The sequence below is a fragment of the Protopterus annectens genome, chromosome 2.part1 (assembly GCF_019279795.1).
Source record: "Protopterus annectens isolate FY-2018-M chromosome 2.part1, PAN1.0, whole genome shotgun sequence".
Taxonomy (NCBI): domain Eukaryota; kingdom Metazoa; phylum Chordata; order Ceratodontiformes; family Protopteridae; genus Protopterus; species Protopterus annectens.
In genome coordinates, this window is record NC_056729.1 from 777,687,092 (window position 1) to 777,705,733 (window position 18,642).

The 18,642-nt window shown below is 39.6% G+C and overlaps 1 protein-coding gene across 1 annotated transcript in view; it reads left to right on the forward strand.

Annotated features, from left to right (window-relative positions):
• Positions 1 to 18,642, forward strand: part of CEP135 (centrosomal protein 135) — a 2,183,066-nt gene that overhangs the window by 999,448 nt on the left and 1,164,976 nt on the right. The window contains 1 exon segment of the mRNA XM_044062480.1: positions 2,719 to 2,760. Within this exon segment, the coding sequence (XP_043918415.1) occupies positions 2,719 to 2,760 (42 nt within the window).

Sequence of the window (18,642 nt, forward strand, 5' to 3'; positions counted from 1 at the left end):
ACTGAGGTAGCTGTACCCACAAGGAATAAGCAGAGAACCAACACAGATAACAAGCCACCCTGTGGAATCCCAGTATTAACAACTTGTATAACAAAGGGAGGAAAACCATGGCCAATACTAGGAACTACCACACCCAGAAGGGTATGAAACCCCTCAAACTAAATAAGCAACTCAGAAATCTTATCAAGCCCATCAAAGCCAGGTTTGAGGCAGAAATATCCTCAAAGACAAAAGATAGTGGCAAGGCCTTCATCAACTTTGTTCACAACTCAGAAATCTTATCAAGCCCATCAAAGCCAGGTTTGAGGCAGAAATATCCTCAAAGACAAAAGATAGTGGCAAGGCCTTCATCAACTTTGTTCACAACCTCAAAGGTGCTGAACAAATTGTAAATGGAAACACTTAAAAGGAATCAGAGGATATAGCAAACCTGCTGGCTGATAAATCTAATTCCAGTTTCACCCCTTCTTCCCCTCAATACCTCTCAGAAGACACCCTCGACCATAAATCCTCTGGCTATCACTACCAAACAAGTCTTCAATGCACTCTCCAAGTCAAAGAATACTACCTCAATAGGCCCTGAGAATATCCTGGGATACCTCTTGGATAGCATGAAACATGAGGTATCAAGCACTCTAAAATCACTGTTCAACATTAGCCTACTAATTGGCTTCATGCTTAGTGAATGGAGGACTGCAGTAGTTAATCCTTAGCACAAGGTTTGGCCTTCTACTGACATGGATAACCACAGACCATAAGTCTGACTGGTCTTGTACGTAAACACATGGAAAGAATCATAGATATTTTAAATTAAGACACAGGGAACCCATTTTCTTATTTACTTCTACAATTATTACAGATATTGAAATAAAATAGCACAAGCACTGATAGCCATTTGCTAAATACAGTCTCACAATGAAAACAGACTCAGCATGAGCAGTAAACTTCTCTGCTCTTGAATCTTACACTCATTGAAATGGCATGAAAACCCACATTAAAAGAAAATGCATCTGACAGTGGAGGATTAAGTTTACCTTTGAGCTGTTTTCAAACCATAAGCTCCTTGCACACATTTATAGGGCCATGCACACATGCATGTATTATTTGATTCACCCTCATGATAAATTATATTCCTTATATAATACATCACAATTTGTTCGAATGGTATTTTAAATTTGTAGTCATGAACATTTTTCTAGAAAGCAATGAATCAAAATGTATGAAATAATGATAAAGCTACCCATTTCAGAAAATGTTGACCATAAAATGCCACTCATACTTCCATCATTATAATACATCAATACTTCTCAAAAAGCACAATCTTTTCAGAAGTAAAAGTCACCCAGATAATTCTACCTTAAAGAGATCTGTAACTAAGAAAACTTTACATTTTAGTGTTTCATCTACAAATTCAGTGCCTGCTGCCTTTGAAGAATAAATTGGTTATGTTACATTAAAAATGGTAAGTTGATAATATTGCAATAGGGAATGACTGACAATCCAACAAGTTACTAGGCATCTTATACAAAGGAGGACACACAGGAGTGTAGAACCCCTATACTTCCTTAAAATGCGCCAAAAAATCCGCAGGCAAAATGGCACTGCAATATCAGCACTCCATCTACATAGTGTGGGAGTAAAACCCACAGCCTTCTGCACCAAAGGCAGTTATGCTGCTATGCTAACCCTGCTTTCAAATTCTACAACACAAACCATGACTGCCATTTGATAAACAAAACAGTTAATTCGCTGTATACCAGTACCACAGAAGAGACAAAAACTGAATTAGCATAAAAAGTTTTAATCTTCTTAAAACACTTCATCAGAATGATAAAAACACAGTGCCGCACTCTATTTAAATCTAAAATGTGTGTATGTGTGTGTGTGTGTGTGTGTGTGTGTGTGTGTGTGTGTGTGTGTGTGTGTGTGTGTGGAGGGCTCATGAAGACGTGTGCAATCATGATGCTCTACTAGGTAGTCCCACATTGCCAAATGGCACCGCGGTGGTAATAATTTTTCTGAATCCTTCGGTTTGTATCTAAAAAAACTATTATAATTTTGCTATTTCTCTCTACATTTGGTAATAAGACATTCAGTGTTGCCTTTTCCATTTCCAAGTACTCTGGCTGTTAGTTTGTACTCTACCTGAACTGTTTGCTTTAACATTGTAAGTAAGATATAGATTTTACCATAAAAGTAAAAGAGAAAAAGGTGCCTGTAGGTTTATAGGCAATGCCCTATGCCACCATTAACCTTATTACAGTCCAGTAGGGATTCAGTGATTCCCTTCTGTTTGGAGATTTCCCCTACTTTGAGTTGGTAACATATGCTTACGTTGAGTTCAGTCTACAGATTTTTCCTTTCTGCCTGCTATTTGCCAGTTAGTGATGTAGTCACTCACGTAGTCTTCACATTATCATGGCAAGTTGGCAACACCAGAAACGCTTCTCCGATCGTATTTACCTTCATGCAACTGTTGCACAAAGGTAAATACGATCGGAGAAGTGTTTTTGGTGTTGCCATGATAATGTGAAGACTAGGTTCATAGATTAGTACTAAGCTAACTGCCCTTGCGAGCCATTTTAAGCCTAGCCAATTATCCCTTGTGAGACTCAAACCCTGCACCTTGTGTTTGTAAGGCAAACACCTTAACCATTAGGCCACCCTCCCAAAAATTGACTTTAAGCATTTTTCCCATCAGAAATTAAAATAAGCAAGTAAAGATCTCTAACTTACACTGGGGGCATGAATTAGATAAATGTATTTAATCTTCTAAATACAGTTATGTCAGCATATGTAAGAGGAAAAGTACGATTGACATGCAAACTTCAGTAAGTCTGAAAGTAAGAATGAATAAGTACAGAAAACATTTAGGTGGTGTACAGATTCACATACATAGGTTTACATACACACATATGCAGGCAAGTGCATAGACATTTATATTCAAAAAGTGGGTGTGTAACCATATGACCACTCAAACCAAATAACCACAGCTGGGTCCACAGGGCTTATCAAGTCTATATAAAAAGATTCCAACAGAATGATGAATAGGACTAACAGAGTTTAATAACACACAAGTTGAGCTCTTCCATCCAAAATATACTGGACTTCTTCAGAACCAAACATAGACATTTATAGCTACTTCAATCATAAATCATCAACATTTATCTGAGAAAGTGGGTGAGGCAGAGAGAGAGAATGACCGAAAGAGAGAAATTAGGAGAAAAGAGAAGAACGTGTACTGCGAGCCGTAAGACATTGTGATCTTGATAAAATCCAAAAGCAATTCACTGCTGACTTCACTACATGTTAATATATCATACAGTCTATTATGAACCATTTAGTCTATATATTCAACTTGTTAGAGAAATGGCAAATTTCATATCTTGCATGCTGGGATACGAACGGTACAATAAAATGCATGTGCTTATAGCTGAAATGCATACATTCTGATCATTTTAATATACTGAAATTCATAATCCAGCTACTGAAGCTTATACAGTGACTACTAAAGAATACATACTTTCAGAAATGAATGTGTAGTTAACTAAAAGATACAATGTACAGGCTCAGACATACATAAATTTTATAATGGAGCACACATACTTCTATTATATCTTAATATGAAGCACACGTCCTTGCACGCTAGCATATTTTTGTAAGTAATTAATGAATTACTTGTCTGTGTACTCTGCCTCAATCTATGCCTGTTGGGCCATATATATCATCTGTATTGAGCTGCATATGCTGTATAGCAACATACATTACTCACAGGGACACACAGTGTCTGTTACTATACTGAAATACGTATACTATATGATAAAAAACATATATTGCATACATTTGTGATTGCATCTTATACTGAAATGCTTACCACTGCATACACTTTGTACTATTGACTTACTTAATATGCCATAGACTGCAACACATACTATATCTGCAGTGCTTTGCATGCACTTAACACTGAAATGTGTGTGCCATATTTGCATACTGAAACAATTACACTGTATTGAAAATGCATACTTGATACAGGGAAATGTGTACAGACTGAGAATTCCATTTCTGTTAGCTACCGAAATTAAATGCACTATGCTTTTTAAACATACAATGAAAGTGATGACATACACAGAGTAAATAAACACTGAAGAATATTTACTGTTCATTTATTGATATATTATGTAGGTAAGTAAAACATCAAAATGTACTAATCAATGAGACTCCAGTATGCAAAAGAACATGTTATCTATACAGATTTCCCAAATTTAACACATTAATAAACAACTGTAAATGTCAAAAAACTGTATTGTGCTTACTGAAGGTAACTAATCATAATGAAATATATCCAGGATGTGCAAAAAAAACAACCAGCAGAGTTTATTAAGCTGCATTTGATATTTAAGTTCCTTCTAAACTTAATTTTACAGCATCATTTTGCAGAGAAAAGGAGAGGGACCATAAATGTGAAATGGTGTAGGTTAAGTCTCAAAATCATCCATCTTGGATGATGATTTTTCGTTTCATTCTACATTTGTGAGGATTATTACAGATTCAAATGGAATATAGTCCCAGTATTCTAAATAACACATAATCATGTATATCGAGGTTCTTTGATACTAATACAAATCAGATGATTGGCAGTGTTGTATTTTAATTAAAACATTTTAAAAATGTCATGGCTATTACTGTACATGCACTAAATTATGCATTTTTAGGGCGTAGTTGTGAGTTTATATTTTCTTAATTTGTTGAATTATCTCTATGACTCTAAGATGGTTGCAGGTAAAAGTAACTATTGTTGGTGGAAGGCTTTGTACTCCGCCAAAACAAAGAAATAAGGTCAGCTGTTACACCTGCTAATGAGCAGCAACAACAACAACCTCTCATTATCAGAAAACAAAATAATAGTTTATTAATAAAATGTATAATATTTAATAATGATGTTACATAAGCAAAAATAATGCAGGTTATTAATGAGCATTAATAAACATGAATGTTTCTTAACTTTTTCCTGACTTATTTTCCTTTCCTGGGCTGGGTTTATTATAAATTCACAGGTACCATGGCTTCTAGTTTCCCTCCTTGATAAAAGCTGCAACAAATATTGACTTTTATTTGTTCTTGCTCTAAACTGTACAACATTTTCCAATAATTTCAAGAAACAAAGCCACAGAGACAGTATCAGATATCTAGTATTATGGCCATATAGAAGTCTAGTAGTAAGGTGTCTTTCTCATAAATCAAAATCTGTGGTTAAATTCTGACTTTCAGAAAAGGAAAGTCGGAAACATAATGAACTTTTGCTCTGCAGAAGGAATGCTGAGAATGAATAAATTCTTAGAGTAGTATTTCATTCAGGCTTAATTTATTCATTCTTAGCATGAATCAACTTGATTCAATCAAGCAACCTTTAAAGCTCCACCTTAACCGGCACTGGGCAGCCAGAAAAGCACACGAACACACGAGGAAAGCAAGATGGCAGCTCATCACATTGTGATGGAGGGACGGTTGGACATGCTGTATCCGTTGAACTGGTGCATAATTGAGGGTTGAAAGTAGGTGTGAATTTTGATGTAGGGAATAAACACACGGTCACGGAGGAGGGTGCAGAGCACCACTCACTCTCACACACACACACGCCATCTCAAGTAAGTGTGCCGGTGTGCCACTTTTGCATTTTGGCGCCAACCACCAAGTGGTCAGTCACTGTACAAAAAAGGACTCAGGAGGAGTGGAGCAACCCAACCAACCTACCTTCTTTTTGTAATACCAACACCACACGCACCACCACCAGTCTAGTCCTTCCACCACATGATGGTTTGGTTTGCTCAAGAATCAGGAAGAATACTCTTCCACCATCCACCTGCAGTCTTCCATAATGATCATGCAACTATGATTATAACGTTTAAGGAGGAGTTTGAGGCTCGTAATGTCAGACTCGTCAATTATGCATCATCGTGTCATGTGACTGCCTGCCACGCCACCTCCACTAACAGATCTCTTCCTAAAGTTCTGAACAATGCAGGCTTTACGGGGAAAAAAAAAAGTAAGTGGAAATAATAAGAAAAAAGTGTGTTTTGCAAAATCTTCACAGATAGCATTAAGAAAATCCATGGGGGTGCAAGTGCACCCCCTTGCACCTGCCTGTGGGCGCCCTTGGACAGGTATATATTGGCTGGAAGCTATACAAATTGTAACAGTAAAGGGGTGATCTACATAGCTCAATGTAAACAATGTACAGCTTTCTATGTAGGGAAGATAGAAAGGGCACTGAAGCAAAGGATCTATGAACATCTTTGACATTAAAAAGGATATAAATGATGCCTGTTTAAACGGGATCGCTACGGAATCCTGAAAGCCCAAAATCCTGATGACCAAAATCCGGAAAGTTCAAAATCCTGAAAACTCAAAATCCTGGGTGGATTGGACACAAAAACGAAATGCTTAACTTATTCACTGCGTTTTTCGTCTTTTCCAAGGACTTCTTCAGATGAATACAATTTATTTAATCGTGCCCTTTATATACTATTTCAATCAACCAATAAAACTACAAGCAATTAACCAATAACATCCCAAAACTATGCTTAAAATGTATATTACATATAGAATAATTGAAAATATAAAAAGTTATAAATACTTTTAAATAGACTAATTTCTTATGTCAAGGAAACAGACTACAAATACTAATGTTATGTGGAATGTTGGGCGCTGGGCTGGCAACTCGACACTGTAAAACTCCACTGCCAATCATGAGCGGACAGATGATCCGCTGTGGCGAACCCTAACCGGGAAAAGCCGAGAGAAGAAGACTGTAAAGTCGAAGAAAATTTACGTTTCTTTTGTACATAGTTTTATCTATATAATTATTGTTTTTACAATTATATGTATGTATACATTAGAAGTAGTGTGATGTACAGGTTTTACAGATTCATTTTATTGATGTAAACTTACTGGGTTAGTAATATAAATGGAAGATAAATGTGTAAGCATATGTAATTGCTAGGTGGAAGTTTTGTCACTAGAGGGCAGCATAACATTAGTATTTGCAGTCTGTTTCCTTGATGTAAGAAATTAGTCTATTTAAAAGTATTTATAATTTTTTATATTTTCAATTATTCTATATGTAATATAGATTTTAAGCATAGTTTTGGGATGTTATTGGTTAATTGCTTGTAGTTTTATTGGTTGATTGAAATAGTATATAAAAGGCGTGATTAAATAAATGGTATTCATCTGAAGAAGTCCTTGGAAAGGACGAAAAATGCAGTGAATAAGTTAAGCATTTAGTTTTCGTGGATTATCTGTGTTCAGGAGTGTTTGTCTTAGAGTAGTTTTATTAAAATTATTTTTCCGATTCCCAGGCTGGTTTACAATTATATTCTGCACCTCCATAGTGCCTTTGTTTTTGTTTTAGGACTGCATCTTTACTATTAAAGGTCTAGGTTGCTTTCTCATGGCCAGGTTTGGAGCATGCACATGATGTGCCCTTTCAGTTAACATCTCCTGCTGTGGAATACCAGAACAGTTATTTGTGCTTTCATAAAAGTAATAATCTGTTCCTTCCAGCTTCTGGTATGTCAGAAAATTTTAGGTATTCCCTATGAGCTCTGTCCTCTAATTCTATTATTTTTTGAAACATCTCTTCTTCTTGAGCAGTCTCATATTCAGTCAGCCTTTTCATATTGACCTCTTATTTTTGCCGTTTTATCTCCTTATTTGAATATCTTTTTAAAGATTCCTCAATTTTTTAAAAGTCTTTGTTATTTGAGTTGATATATACTCCTTCAGTGTTTAATTTATGTTGATCAGCTCTGAGTACGTTTGGTTTATTTTTTCCTCTAGGTTACTGAAAATCCTGTCTTGTACCAAAGCTGGAGCTTGCAGTGCTTCTTGGTGAACAGCTACAGAATTCTTCCCAGTCAGTGGTTTTTCTTCACATTTTGTGATTTTCTTTCAGGTTCTCTGAATTTCTTTTTTTGCTGGCGTCAAGTCAGTGCACTTACTTAGCCAATTACTGAAATTTTCCCTCCTGTCTACTGTATGCTTATCCTCCTCTTCCTCTGATCCCCAAGTTTATTCAGAAAGCTCAACGGTTGAAGAGCAAAGTCATCCTCATCGCACTAGTCTAGCCTTGTAAAGTTTGGTTCCCCACTCTGTGGGCTCATCTAGTGTGTCCTGCTTGGACTCTGGATCTGGTTCCTGATCTGCTCACGCACGCCTCAGGGGTCCCTTACCAATATTTAGTCGGCCTGAAGCTCACCGCTTGGCTACTCCAGTTTTCCTGATGGCTAGGACTTCCAGGTTTTCTTCACCTGTCAAAAAGATTTTGGTTGTGGCTCATAATGCTTCTAGCAGGAAGATTTATTCCGGCAAGTGGAAGTGTTTTTCTGCTTGAGCTTCTCAGCATAATCTGGATTTGTTTACAGCTCCAGTCTCTCCCATTCTGGACTTTCTAGCTCATATTTTTCACAATGGCGCTAGTTTTCTACAATTAAAGTTCAGTTGGCTGCAATTTCTAATTTCCATTTGGGTGAGAATTCTGCCTCCTTGGCCTCGTCTAAGCTTTGCAAGGCCATTTTGAAGGGTACCTTTCTTCTTTGGATGCCTATTAAGAACCCCACACTTCCTTGGCATCTCTCTCTGATTTTACAGACCTTGGTTTATCCACCCTTTGAACCAGCGGCCACTGTCGATTTACATTTCTTATCATGGAAGATGACCATCTTGGTGGCTATTACTTTGGGCAAGAGGGTTTCCGAACTACAGGCATTATCTATCAAGCCCCCTTATCTGCTCTTCCATAAAGACAAGAGTGACTCTTTAGGTAAGAAAGAAGGGTTAGTCCAAAGTGGCTTCTGAAGTGAACGTTAACCAGGTGATTAATTTGTCGGTTTTCTTCCCCAATTACCAGAGCAAAGGGGAATACAAATTATATTTACTTGACATTCACAAGCAGCTGTGTTTCTATTTGCATAGCACCAAAATTTTGAGGAAGTCGGACTAGTTTTTGTGTCTTTTTCTAAGCCACGTCTGGGAAAGCCTATTTCTAAGGTTACTCTTACTCATTGGATTTCTAGTTGTATTTCCACGGCATATTGTTCCAAAGGAGTGTCTCCACTAGGCCCTGTCCAGGCACATTCTACCAGATCATTATCTACTTCTGCGGTCTTTTGGTCCAGGGTTCCTTTTGATATCTGTTCAGCTGCTACCTGGTCCTCTTTGCATACTCTTATCTCCCATTACAGACTAGATATTCTCTCCAGGTGCAGGGCTTCCTTTGGCTCAGATGTGCTCCAGAACATCCTTCCATGAGGGTCTCCCAAAGTTATTGTAGCTAGGGACTCTGTCCCACAGGTTGAAGAGCAAATGAAAATAACTTCAGATAAAGAAGTTATGTATTTACCATAACATTCTATCTGAGTTGTTGCTTTTCATTTTTCTTCAACCATCCCTCCCTTCTTCGGCCCTGCCTTTTGTTCTTGGCTGTGTAGTGGACTGGATAGAGGCAACGATAGGCTTCTTCTTGGCTAGAGCGGAGTCTGTGTGTGCCAGTGCCTTTTTTGGGTCAGGGATGAGATGCCTTTATATACTGTAAGGGGTTGGTGCTGTTCTGCAACAAACTCAATCCGAGGGGAGGAGGGAGTGCAGGAGATTATGGGTAGGGGTGGAGCTTGGAGTTCGCCTGTGAAGCTGGAGTATATGGCAGAGTCCCACAAGCTGAAGACAAATGAAAAACTCAGATGGAAAATTATGGTAAGTACATAACGTTTTCATCTGTCTTAAGTTTACTGTTGGGAAAACTTGTCTGTTTAAGCAGTCCAGCCTTTGGTAGGCTTTCCTGGGGATGCTCTTGAAGGTCAAGCTCATAACAGCTCACATAAACCCATAAAAGTGGCGCTTGTATCATAATGGGTAGTTTGAGTTTCTATAGTGACTGTATTGTTGTTCACCATCTAATGGTCAAAATCTACCTACACTTCAGCCCAGAAGCTGGTTAAGCATAAGAGAGAGGTCACTGCTAGTTACTTAGCTTAAATTCCCTTACTTTGTCAGCTCAGAATCAGGTGACATATTGAAATAGAACAGATGGCGGTACGACCAAGAAATTAATTCTACCACCAAGTGTTAGGTGCTACGCATTGCTGAAATATAAAGTTAGGTGAGTATCCTTTCTTGTGAGTAATAGAGATAGCTGCCTGTGTACAACTAAATCATTATTTCATGATCAATAGGAATTTAGTCAGTGCCTTAAAACTGTAAGAATATTGTACATGGAACAACCATACAAAATGTGAATTATTGAGGACGTCAATGCATTGCTGTAAGAAAACTTTGACATTCTTGGGAAATAACTAAATGAGAAGGAGCCTGTACCGTGTTCCTGTTCTGTCCTGTAGTGTGTTCCTGCTCTCGGAACATAATTGAAGGATATGACTGATCAGGAAGGAATCTTAATTTTATGCATGGATCTAACAAAAAAATTCAGTTAATCTTCATCAGTCTTACTTCATCTAAGGCAATGTGTAGTGGGGGTCCAGGAAAGGATCGGTTCCTAAGAAGAGGATAAAGCTGTCATCCAACCAGTCCTTTTGTAATCTTGTGGTGAAAGCAATATGGTCAGCATGAAATGCATCAGATATATAATGCAGTTTATTGCTGATTGACTTTGTCTTTGAACATGGTCCTAGATGAGGACAACAGAGCAAGGGGAGTCTTATCTAACAGACTCCAAATATATGTAGGTTGTTTGAATAGCAGATGCAGACATGAAGTAGTACTACCAGTGCATTTTGCCTTAGAGGATCATTTGGCTGTCCTGACAGATAACTGTTTCACCTTTTTCAAGCTTCACCAACCAGGATGCTGAGTCAGCCTCTCTTATTTTATGCCCCCTTTGGACCCTTCATCCTGTAACATAGGTGAGCGGGAAATGACAGAGAATTAATTAAACCTTGGAATTTTCTCTAGAAAAAATATTAATTTAACTTGAAACTTGAAAAGTGATTTATTGGAAGGTATTCCAGGAAGGCTGATTGGTATAAAACACTGCAAAATAAACAAAAGTGAGTCTGTTAATTTAGTTCAGTTAAAGAAGCAAAACTCACAAAAGCTATGGTAATAAAAAAGTTAAATTTCTTTGTGCACCTGAGGGCATTTACTGTCCCTTTTCAGCTCCTTTGTGGCAGAGTTTAAGAAGTTGTATGCTGCTAGTTTGGTATATACTACCATGCACGATTGTGTCTTCAGTTATTCCAGCCATCCTAAAGATTAGCAATAGTCCTTCATTCAGAACTGAGCTTGGAATGTTTTTTTTCAATTGTGTTTTTCTGTTAAAATTGTTTGCAAGAGATCTAGTGCCTTTGAGTGTGAAAAATCTGTAAATAATACGGAAGTAATTTTTTTTTTTTTATTAGAGATGTAATAAAATGCTGAAAATGGATGTAGTAGCTGTGACTAGTATTGTATAAGCTGCTGTTCCTGTCAGAGAAATAACATTACTATAAAAAAGTTGAATAGTTGAAATTTTGCACGTAAAGAAAGCCATTGCGCACAAACTTAAGATCTTGATCTTGTAGGAAGTAGTATAAAACTATCCAAAGGTAGACAAGGGTAATCTTGTTTGACACTGTGGCAACTGAATATCTGCTAGTGTTGATTTATCACAAGGCACCTCACTGAATCATTAATTAATGTGAGCATTTTTCATACATTAGTGCGCCATTCTCTTTTATGTGCTGTTGGAACTTGTAAGACTGGGAATAGTGAATGAACTTTTAAAGACACTCTTGTATGATGGACATTAAAAGAAAAAAAAAAGAATCTGCTTCCCTTGGACATAGTAAGTTTGTTTTGCCGGCGTTTCTAAAACTGCTAAGTAAATGTACAAGTCAGGAGTAGCCAGTTTGTCATCCCTTTTGGACAGTGAGAGGAGTATGATTAGCTAGATTATATTTATTATTTTTTAAGCTAGCTGTATGTTTTCTTACAGTGATGTAAGTTTTCTATATATTTGTTTGTGTAGTTTTTGAGATTTTTAGTGAAATATTTTATTATACAACTACAGAAGCTTTTGGCTGGCTGATTATTGAAGTTTATAAGGGTAATTAATGCAACACTGGTGAAATATAACTTGATCAGATATTGTGTTTTCTGTCTATCTCAACCTTTGGGCATACCGGATCTGACCCTGGTGTGCAGCAGGAACCTTAGAATCTTCAATTGTTGAGTGTCACCTCTTCTACCCATAATGCCCTGTCCTAAGTGCATCCACCCAGATCTCATTTGGAGCCATTGTCTACAGAATGTGGTCCATTGATCTCCTTCAAGGTAAGTCTGAAGTTTTCTAAATTACTGGTCTTAATGGCCTCCTCTGCTTTCTCTATTTAGAAAGCTTTATTTTGCTTAGTTAGCTTTAGATACCTCACCAAAGCAAAAAGGAAACCAATAAATCCAAGAAAAAACAGGTAGGCAATCAGAGACTTCATCGGATAAAGCAAAAGAACTCAAATGACGAAATGGTGAAGGAGAACAACACAATAAACCAACAAAGCTGAATCACAGACACATGGCATCATTTGGTGACTAAAATTGAGACGAAAGCGCTTATCTTGTCGTTTTAACAATAAAGGATTTGGTTGCCCTAAGGAGAAGTGTTCATGGTTTGCCTGCCTGCCTTCTACCTGGTTTTCCTTGGATTTCTTAGCTTTAGATACCTGTAGTTTTTCCTTTAGAGTAGCTTTTGTAGAGTTATTCCTTTTAGTGGCTTTGCTGCTATTTTTTTCTTACTTCCCTGTCCACAAAACAAATAAATAAAAGAACAGTCCTTGTTCCCTATTTCAGTTTTTTTCTTAGCTGTGAGTTGTTGTGGTTAGTGCAGGTGCAGTTATAATTATTGCTATTATTACTACTGTTAATAAATTATTTACTGTTTTACTTATTGGTGCAGACTTGCGTTCAGTGATTTTCTTAGTAGAACAGAGACGTGGAAAAATGATCCATTTTGGGATTCAAAAAGTTTGTCAAGAGTGGATACAGACTGCCCTCATAAGATACCCACAAATGTGTCTACTGAGTATATGTGGCACAGCAGACATACTATACCTTTGGCCCAAGAGGCCTGGCTGACAGGAGGACTAAACTGGTTCTTAAGGGTCTGCTTCTTCCTCCAGCCTCTACTCCCTCTGTCTGTTAATCCCGCTCCCCTGCCAAGAAGTCAGGGGAAAAGTTTGATGAGGAGAATGAGAGATAAGGACAAGGGAAATATTTGAAAGAAAATGCTACAAGTAGAGAGAGAGAGAAGCACAAATGTTCCTCTTCCTTGACAGAGGGCCAGTCCTGTCTGAAGATCCACTTTGGCTCCTCTGGCTCTTGCAAAAGCTGCAGCTTTGGTGGTTCATGGTCACCAATCTCCAGACGTAATGTTTTTGAACCTGGAGTCATCCAGCTAGTATTCCCAGTTCTTTTCTCTTGGTGGCTCCATCTTCCACCTTGACCAAGATCCATTCTCCTTCCCATCCCAATACTCTGACCAAGTCATCCCAGACTCCTCTCCTACTCTGATCCAAGCATTTCCTTTCTGGATCTGAGGCTAAGAACCACCTCTCCAGAAGTTATTAAAGCTGACATACTTGGCTTCTTCGATGTCTGCCAAGTCAGTTGGGAACCACAAGAGTTTGGATCTGAAGCAGCTGATGCATTTTTTGTTTGAGGCCAGATGGACCTTAGGGATTATTCTCTTCATCTCAGTTCCAAGGTCTGAGACTGTGGTGCGTTTGGCTCCAGTCGTTCCAGTTCCTCCCTTGACTCACCCTTACATGCCAGTATCTATTAATCCATCCGTTCATTTGCTTTCCCCCCTGTCGGTGTCAACAGCAGTGCTGCCTCAGATACCAGTTCCATCCATAGAGGTTTTTGACGTCCTTGGAGCTAAATACATCTCAGGGCCAGCATGTTTGGATAGACTTCCCAGGGTTTGGGCTTGACCCTTAGGGTGTCTGAGTTCTCCCTTGTCTTAGGTGCTTTGCATTAGACAGATATCCTTCTAATCACTGTTGCATTTTTCTTCACTAAAGAGATCCCCTGCCAAGGGTAGTCAGCATCCGGTCAGTATACTAAAGCAGTAGGATTTTAAGGACATCGTACATGACATGTATGCTCCCTGTTCAGAGTAGGGCATAAAGGTGGTGTATGGACATACATACCTCAGAACTTCTTAGCCTCAAGTCCAAATGCCATCTTCCACCATCGGTCTGAACACTCCTTTGTTTGTGCTGGTTACCAAGCCGTTTTCAGATAAGTGCCCCGTTGGGGTTTTCTTATCTTGTTTTTCTTTTGGATTGCAAGTTTACATGTCATCCAGAAGGGGAAAATGTCATTGTGGGAGACACATTCCCCATAAGGACAGTCATGAGCAGTGTCTTTTTTTTGCCTGGGTGCTTCTCACAGCCACACTACACTACGTGCTCAGTTTGTCAAGCGTTTGACCCCTCATAGTCATCTCTCCTCCTTGTCTATCTACTTGGAGAACCAGTGTCTTAAGTTGTTGGTGCAGGGTGCTATGTCAGAATCATCCTGTCCTGATGGTCAGCCATCTGTCAAGAAGAAGACCTAAAATGTTAGGTTGAATTCTGCTGCTGTACCATCTCCCCAAGATGTCTTACTCAAGGCTGAGGAAAGCCTGGAGGATCGTCCAGTTCTGTCAGATTCCTCTGTTTCGACTGCGTCAGAGGCCGGTATGGATCCAGCTTCTTGCATGTCTTCAGAGGTTTTACAGACATCCATTTCGGGTGTTGAAGGGAGAACCTCAGCTGATCATTTCTGAGGGACCAAGGGACTTTCTGCAGATTCTTGTTCGGGAGGAGATTGCCACTACATTGATTGTCGACAAGGGTCCAAACCTCCTAAGGTCTTTAGAGCTGACGTCCCTCTAAAAAGAAACAGAAAACTAAACACATTTCCTTTGCTTCCAAGATCCCCAGCATGAGTGGCAGAATTTTACACAGGCATTGTTTAATGCACTCTCTTCCTGCTCCTACTTGGTCATCTACTCCACCTGAGAGGCTTAGGGAGTAAGACTCTTCTGATGAGGACTTGGACTCAGAGGAAGAGTCTGTGGCATACTCCTCTCATTCCTTCTCCATTGCACTTTGGTTCTCAGAAGGAGAATTCCATTAGACCAGATTCTCTCTTTGAGGAACTCTCTTTTGGGTGTACTATGCTAGTGTGATGAAATTCTTTAAATGGGATTGTTGCCAGGTTTCTGATATTCAGAAGAGGTATTATGAGCTCCTCCAGATGAGTCCTGTAAGCTCTCTGCTGTTCCTTTAGTCCTAGCTGCACTGTCAGACACTTTTTCAACAGCTTCTCAGGCTCCTGATTCTCAAGTCCAGCCCCTAAAAATCTTGACAGGTACCTGATTACTGTAAGTTTCTCTACAAATGTCCCTATACTAATTCCTCTGTTTTGTCTGTCTCTTCTGACAAACTTTCCAAGCTCTTGTCTTCTACTAAATTGGTTCCTTCTGTCAAGGACAGTAGGGCCATAGAATGGCTGGGCAAAAAGGCATACACTGTTGCTATCTTGGCCTTTTGGGTTAATTATCAGACCCATATGACCATTTGTCTCTTAGCTATACTTTCTCAGGCCTCTCAGGTTATCTCTGACCTTCCTAATTCTGAGAGGAAGGATTTGGCCCTTTTTGTTGGACGACTTTTCCCAAGTGGCTCACCATTCTATTAAATGTAGTTATGATGCAGCTGATGCTTCTTCTAGAGCTGCTGCTTTTGGCTCTGTGTTGAGGTGTTACTTTTGACTTTGCCTCCAGCCTTTGCCCAGTGATGATAAGGCTAAATTGATGGATTATCCCCTTGATAATGAACCTCTCTTTGGTTCTGCAGCTGCAGAGCTTATAAAATTCCTGCAGGGAAAGGGCAACACCTTGCAGGAATTGAAGCTTATTTTTGTTTCTCCTTTTCCTAAATTTCAGAGGAATTATCCCTCTAAGCTTGCCCTTGTGTGTAGACAGTCTTGCCCTCCTCCCAAAGATAAAAAGGATTCTAGACAGGCTCCTCCTCCTAAGTCTACTCAGACTCCTGCTACTCAGAAGCCTCCTTTTCCAGACAAGCCAGGTTCTGACTGACTGTCTGCTTCCTTCCAGCTGAAGTCAGGTTCCTTTATGTCTTCATCTTTCCCTGTTTCTTCTCAACTGGTTAAGGATCACTCGGGATATTTGGATTCTGTCCATCTGTTGGGAATACTTCATAGTGTGGAAATCCCTTCCTCCTTTTCTGAGCATTCCCCAACCTGCTCAGAAAACAGCTGCCTTTCTTTCCAGATGTACTTCAGAGCCTTTTGTCTCAAGGAACCATCCAAGCAGTTTCCGCTCCTCAAATGGAGAAAGGATTTTATTCCAGAATGTTTTTAGTTCCCAGGTAAGAAGACACCTGGAGGCCCATTCAGAAAGGTGTTGAGATGAGAAAGGTCCAGAAGATCCCTTCCTTTTTGACGATGTCCCTTCAAACTTTGTTTCCTCTTCTTCCTCGGGCATTCCTGGTTTCTCTGGATCTCAAGGATGCTTATCTGCACATTCCTATTAGTTCCCATTTCAGGAAATATTTGCATTTCTCTGTTTCTTCCATGCATTTTCAGTTCTTTGCTTTGCTCTCTGGCCTCTCTACTGCCCAAAGGGTTTTCACCAAATGCCTCATTCCTGTGATTGCCTGTGATGAAGGGCATACAATCTTTCCTTACCTGGGTGACCTGCTCATTCAGGCTTCTTCCCCAGAGACCTTGCTTCAGCACCTTCACTATGCTATTTGCCTCTTTAAAGCCTAGGGCTTACGATACATTTTCAGAAATCCTTCCTGGCTCCTCCTCAGGATCATGTTTTTCTTAGTTGCAGGCTCCAGACTGTTCATATGCTGGATTCCCTCCCATCACCTAAGGTTCTTGCTCTAATCGCCTTTTTTCATTTCCTTTTTTCTCAGATCTTGTTTACAGCCAGAGAATTTGAGGGCTCTGGGATTTATGGCTTCCACCATTCTTAAGCTACCTCTACTCTGACTCCATATGAGAAAGTTACAGTGATTCTTAAAGTCAGTAGGACTCCAACACTGTCATCCTTTAGACTTTCTAGTCCCTCTTCTTCCATGCCTCAAACTAGAGCTCCATTGGTGGATTCATCAGCTGTGTCTCAACCCAGGGCTTCCTTTTCAGCCCTCAGTCTCCTATTAGGAACATTTTTTCGGATGCTTCAGATGCAGGATGGAGTGCTTCTTTTGGCCCTTTCAAGGTTATAAGGGTCTTTGGCCCATTCATCAGAGGACAGACCATATCAGCATCAAGGAGATGAGAGCTCTCCTCCTTAGTCTTCAAGCCTTTCATATCTCAGAATCATTACAGATAATACCACAGTGATGTGGTACATCAGCACGCAAGGGGGGGCATGGTCCTACCTACTGTGCAGTCATGCTTTTCAAGTTTGGGCTCTGTCTGTCCAATATCCGGTGACTCTTCAGGTGGTTTATATTCCTTTAGAACAAAACATAGTGGCAGACTGAGCAGGTCCATAACACTGGTTCATGAGTGGATGATTCACAGAGATGTGTTTTTGGGCATTGTTCACCAGTGGGATACTCCTCAAGTAGATCTTTTTGCCTCCCCTCTGAATAGATAACTATTACTTTTCTGCACCAAAGTCCCACGTCCTCTGGCATGGAAGGTGGACGCCTTATCTTTTTCTTGGAAGGCGATTTTTCTCTGTTTTCCCTCTCCTTCCTTTCATTCTGAGGGTTCTGCTCAAGATAGAGTAGGACTCTCCCAAAATCTTGCTGGTGACTCCCTTTTGGCCCAGACAGCATTAATTCCCTCTTCTGCACCTAACCAAGGGCAGTCATTACAAGTTACGTCATAGGTTGGACCTACTCACACAAGATAAGGGGTCTGTCATCAATTTTCACTTGTCCGCTCTTCAACTGACACTGTGGGTGATAGGGTGTTGATCCCTTTTAGGCACCTTTTTTCTAACACTGTGCTTTGGGTTCTGTGGGAGGCAAGGAAACCCACTACCAGGAAATCCTGTGTCCAAATGGAAGAGATTTTCTGTCAGGTGCCTTGTTCGTAATCCGGATCCACTTTCTGTGGCGATTCATCTGATTCTCTGTTGTTTGTATGACTTGCTCCGTGCTGAGTTTGACGTATTCTTCAATTAAAGCTAACCTTTCAGCTATTTCTGCTTGTCTGCCTTAGATTCCTCCCTTGGCCTCTAGGTTTGAGCTCAAACTGTTTCTTAATGGCAGCCTTCATATTAAGCCTCCCAGGCAACCTCTTCTTCCTTCCTGTGGCCTTAATTTTGTTCTTGAAATATTGTCTCAGGCTCCTTTTGAGCCTGCAACTTCAGCTTCCTTGCAGCATTGTACATAGAAGATGACTGCTTTTGATTCTTACTTCAGCTAAGGGAGTGTCTGAGCTTCAGGCCATTATAGCTGTTGCCCCATTTTTGTTTTTTTCATAGGGACAGGATGTTTCTTCGTACTAATCCTTATTTTATGCCCAAGGGGTTTAATGAATTGTCTATTAATCAGTCTATTAGTTTGCTGACCTTATTTCCTTCTTTGCAATCTGCTAGTGAGAAAGTTCCTCATGCCT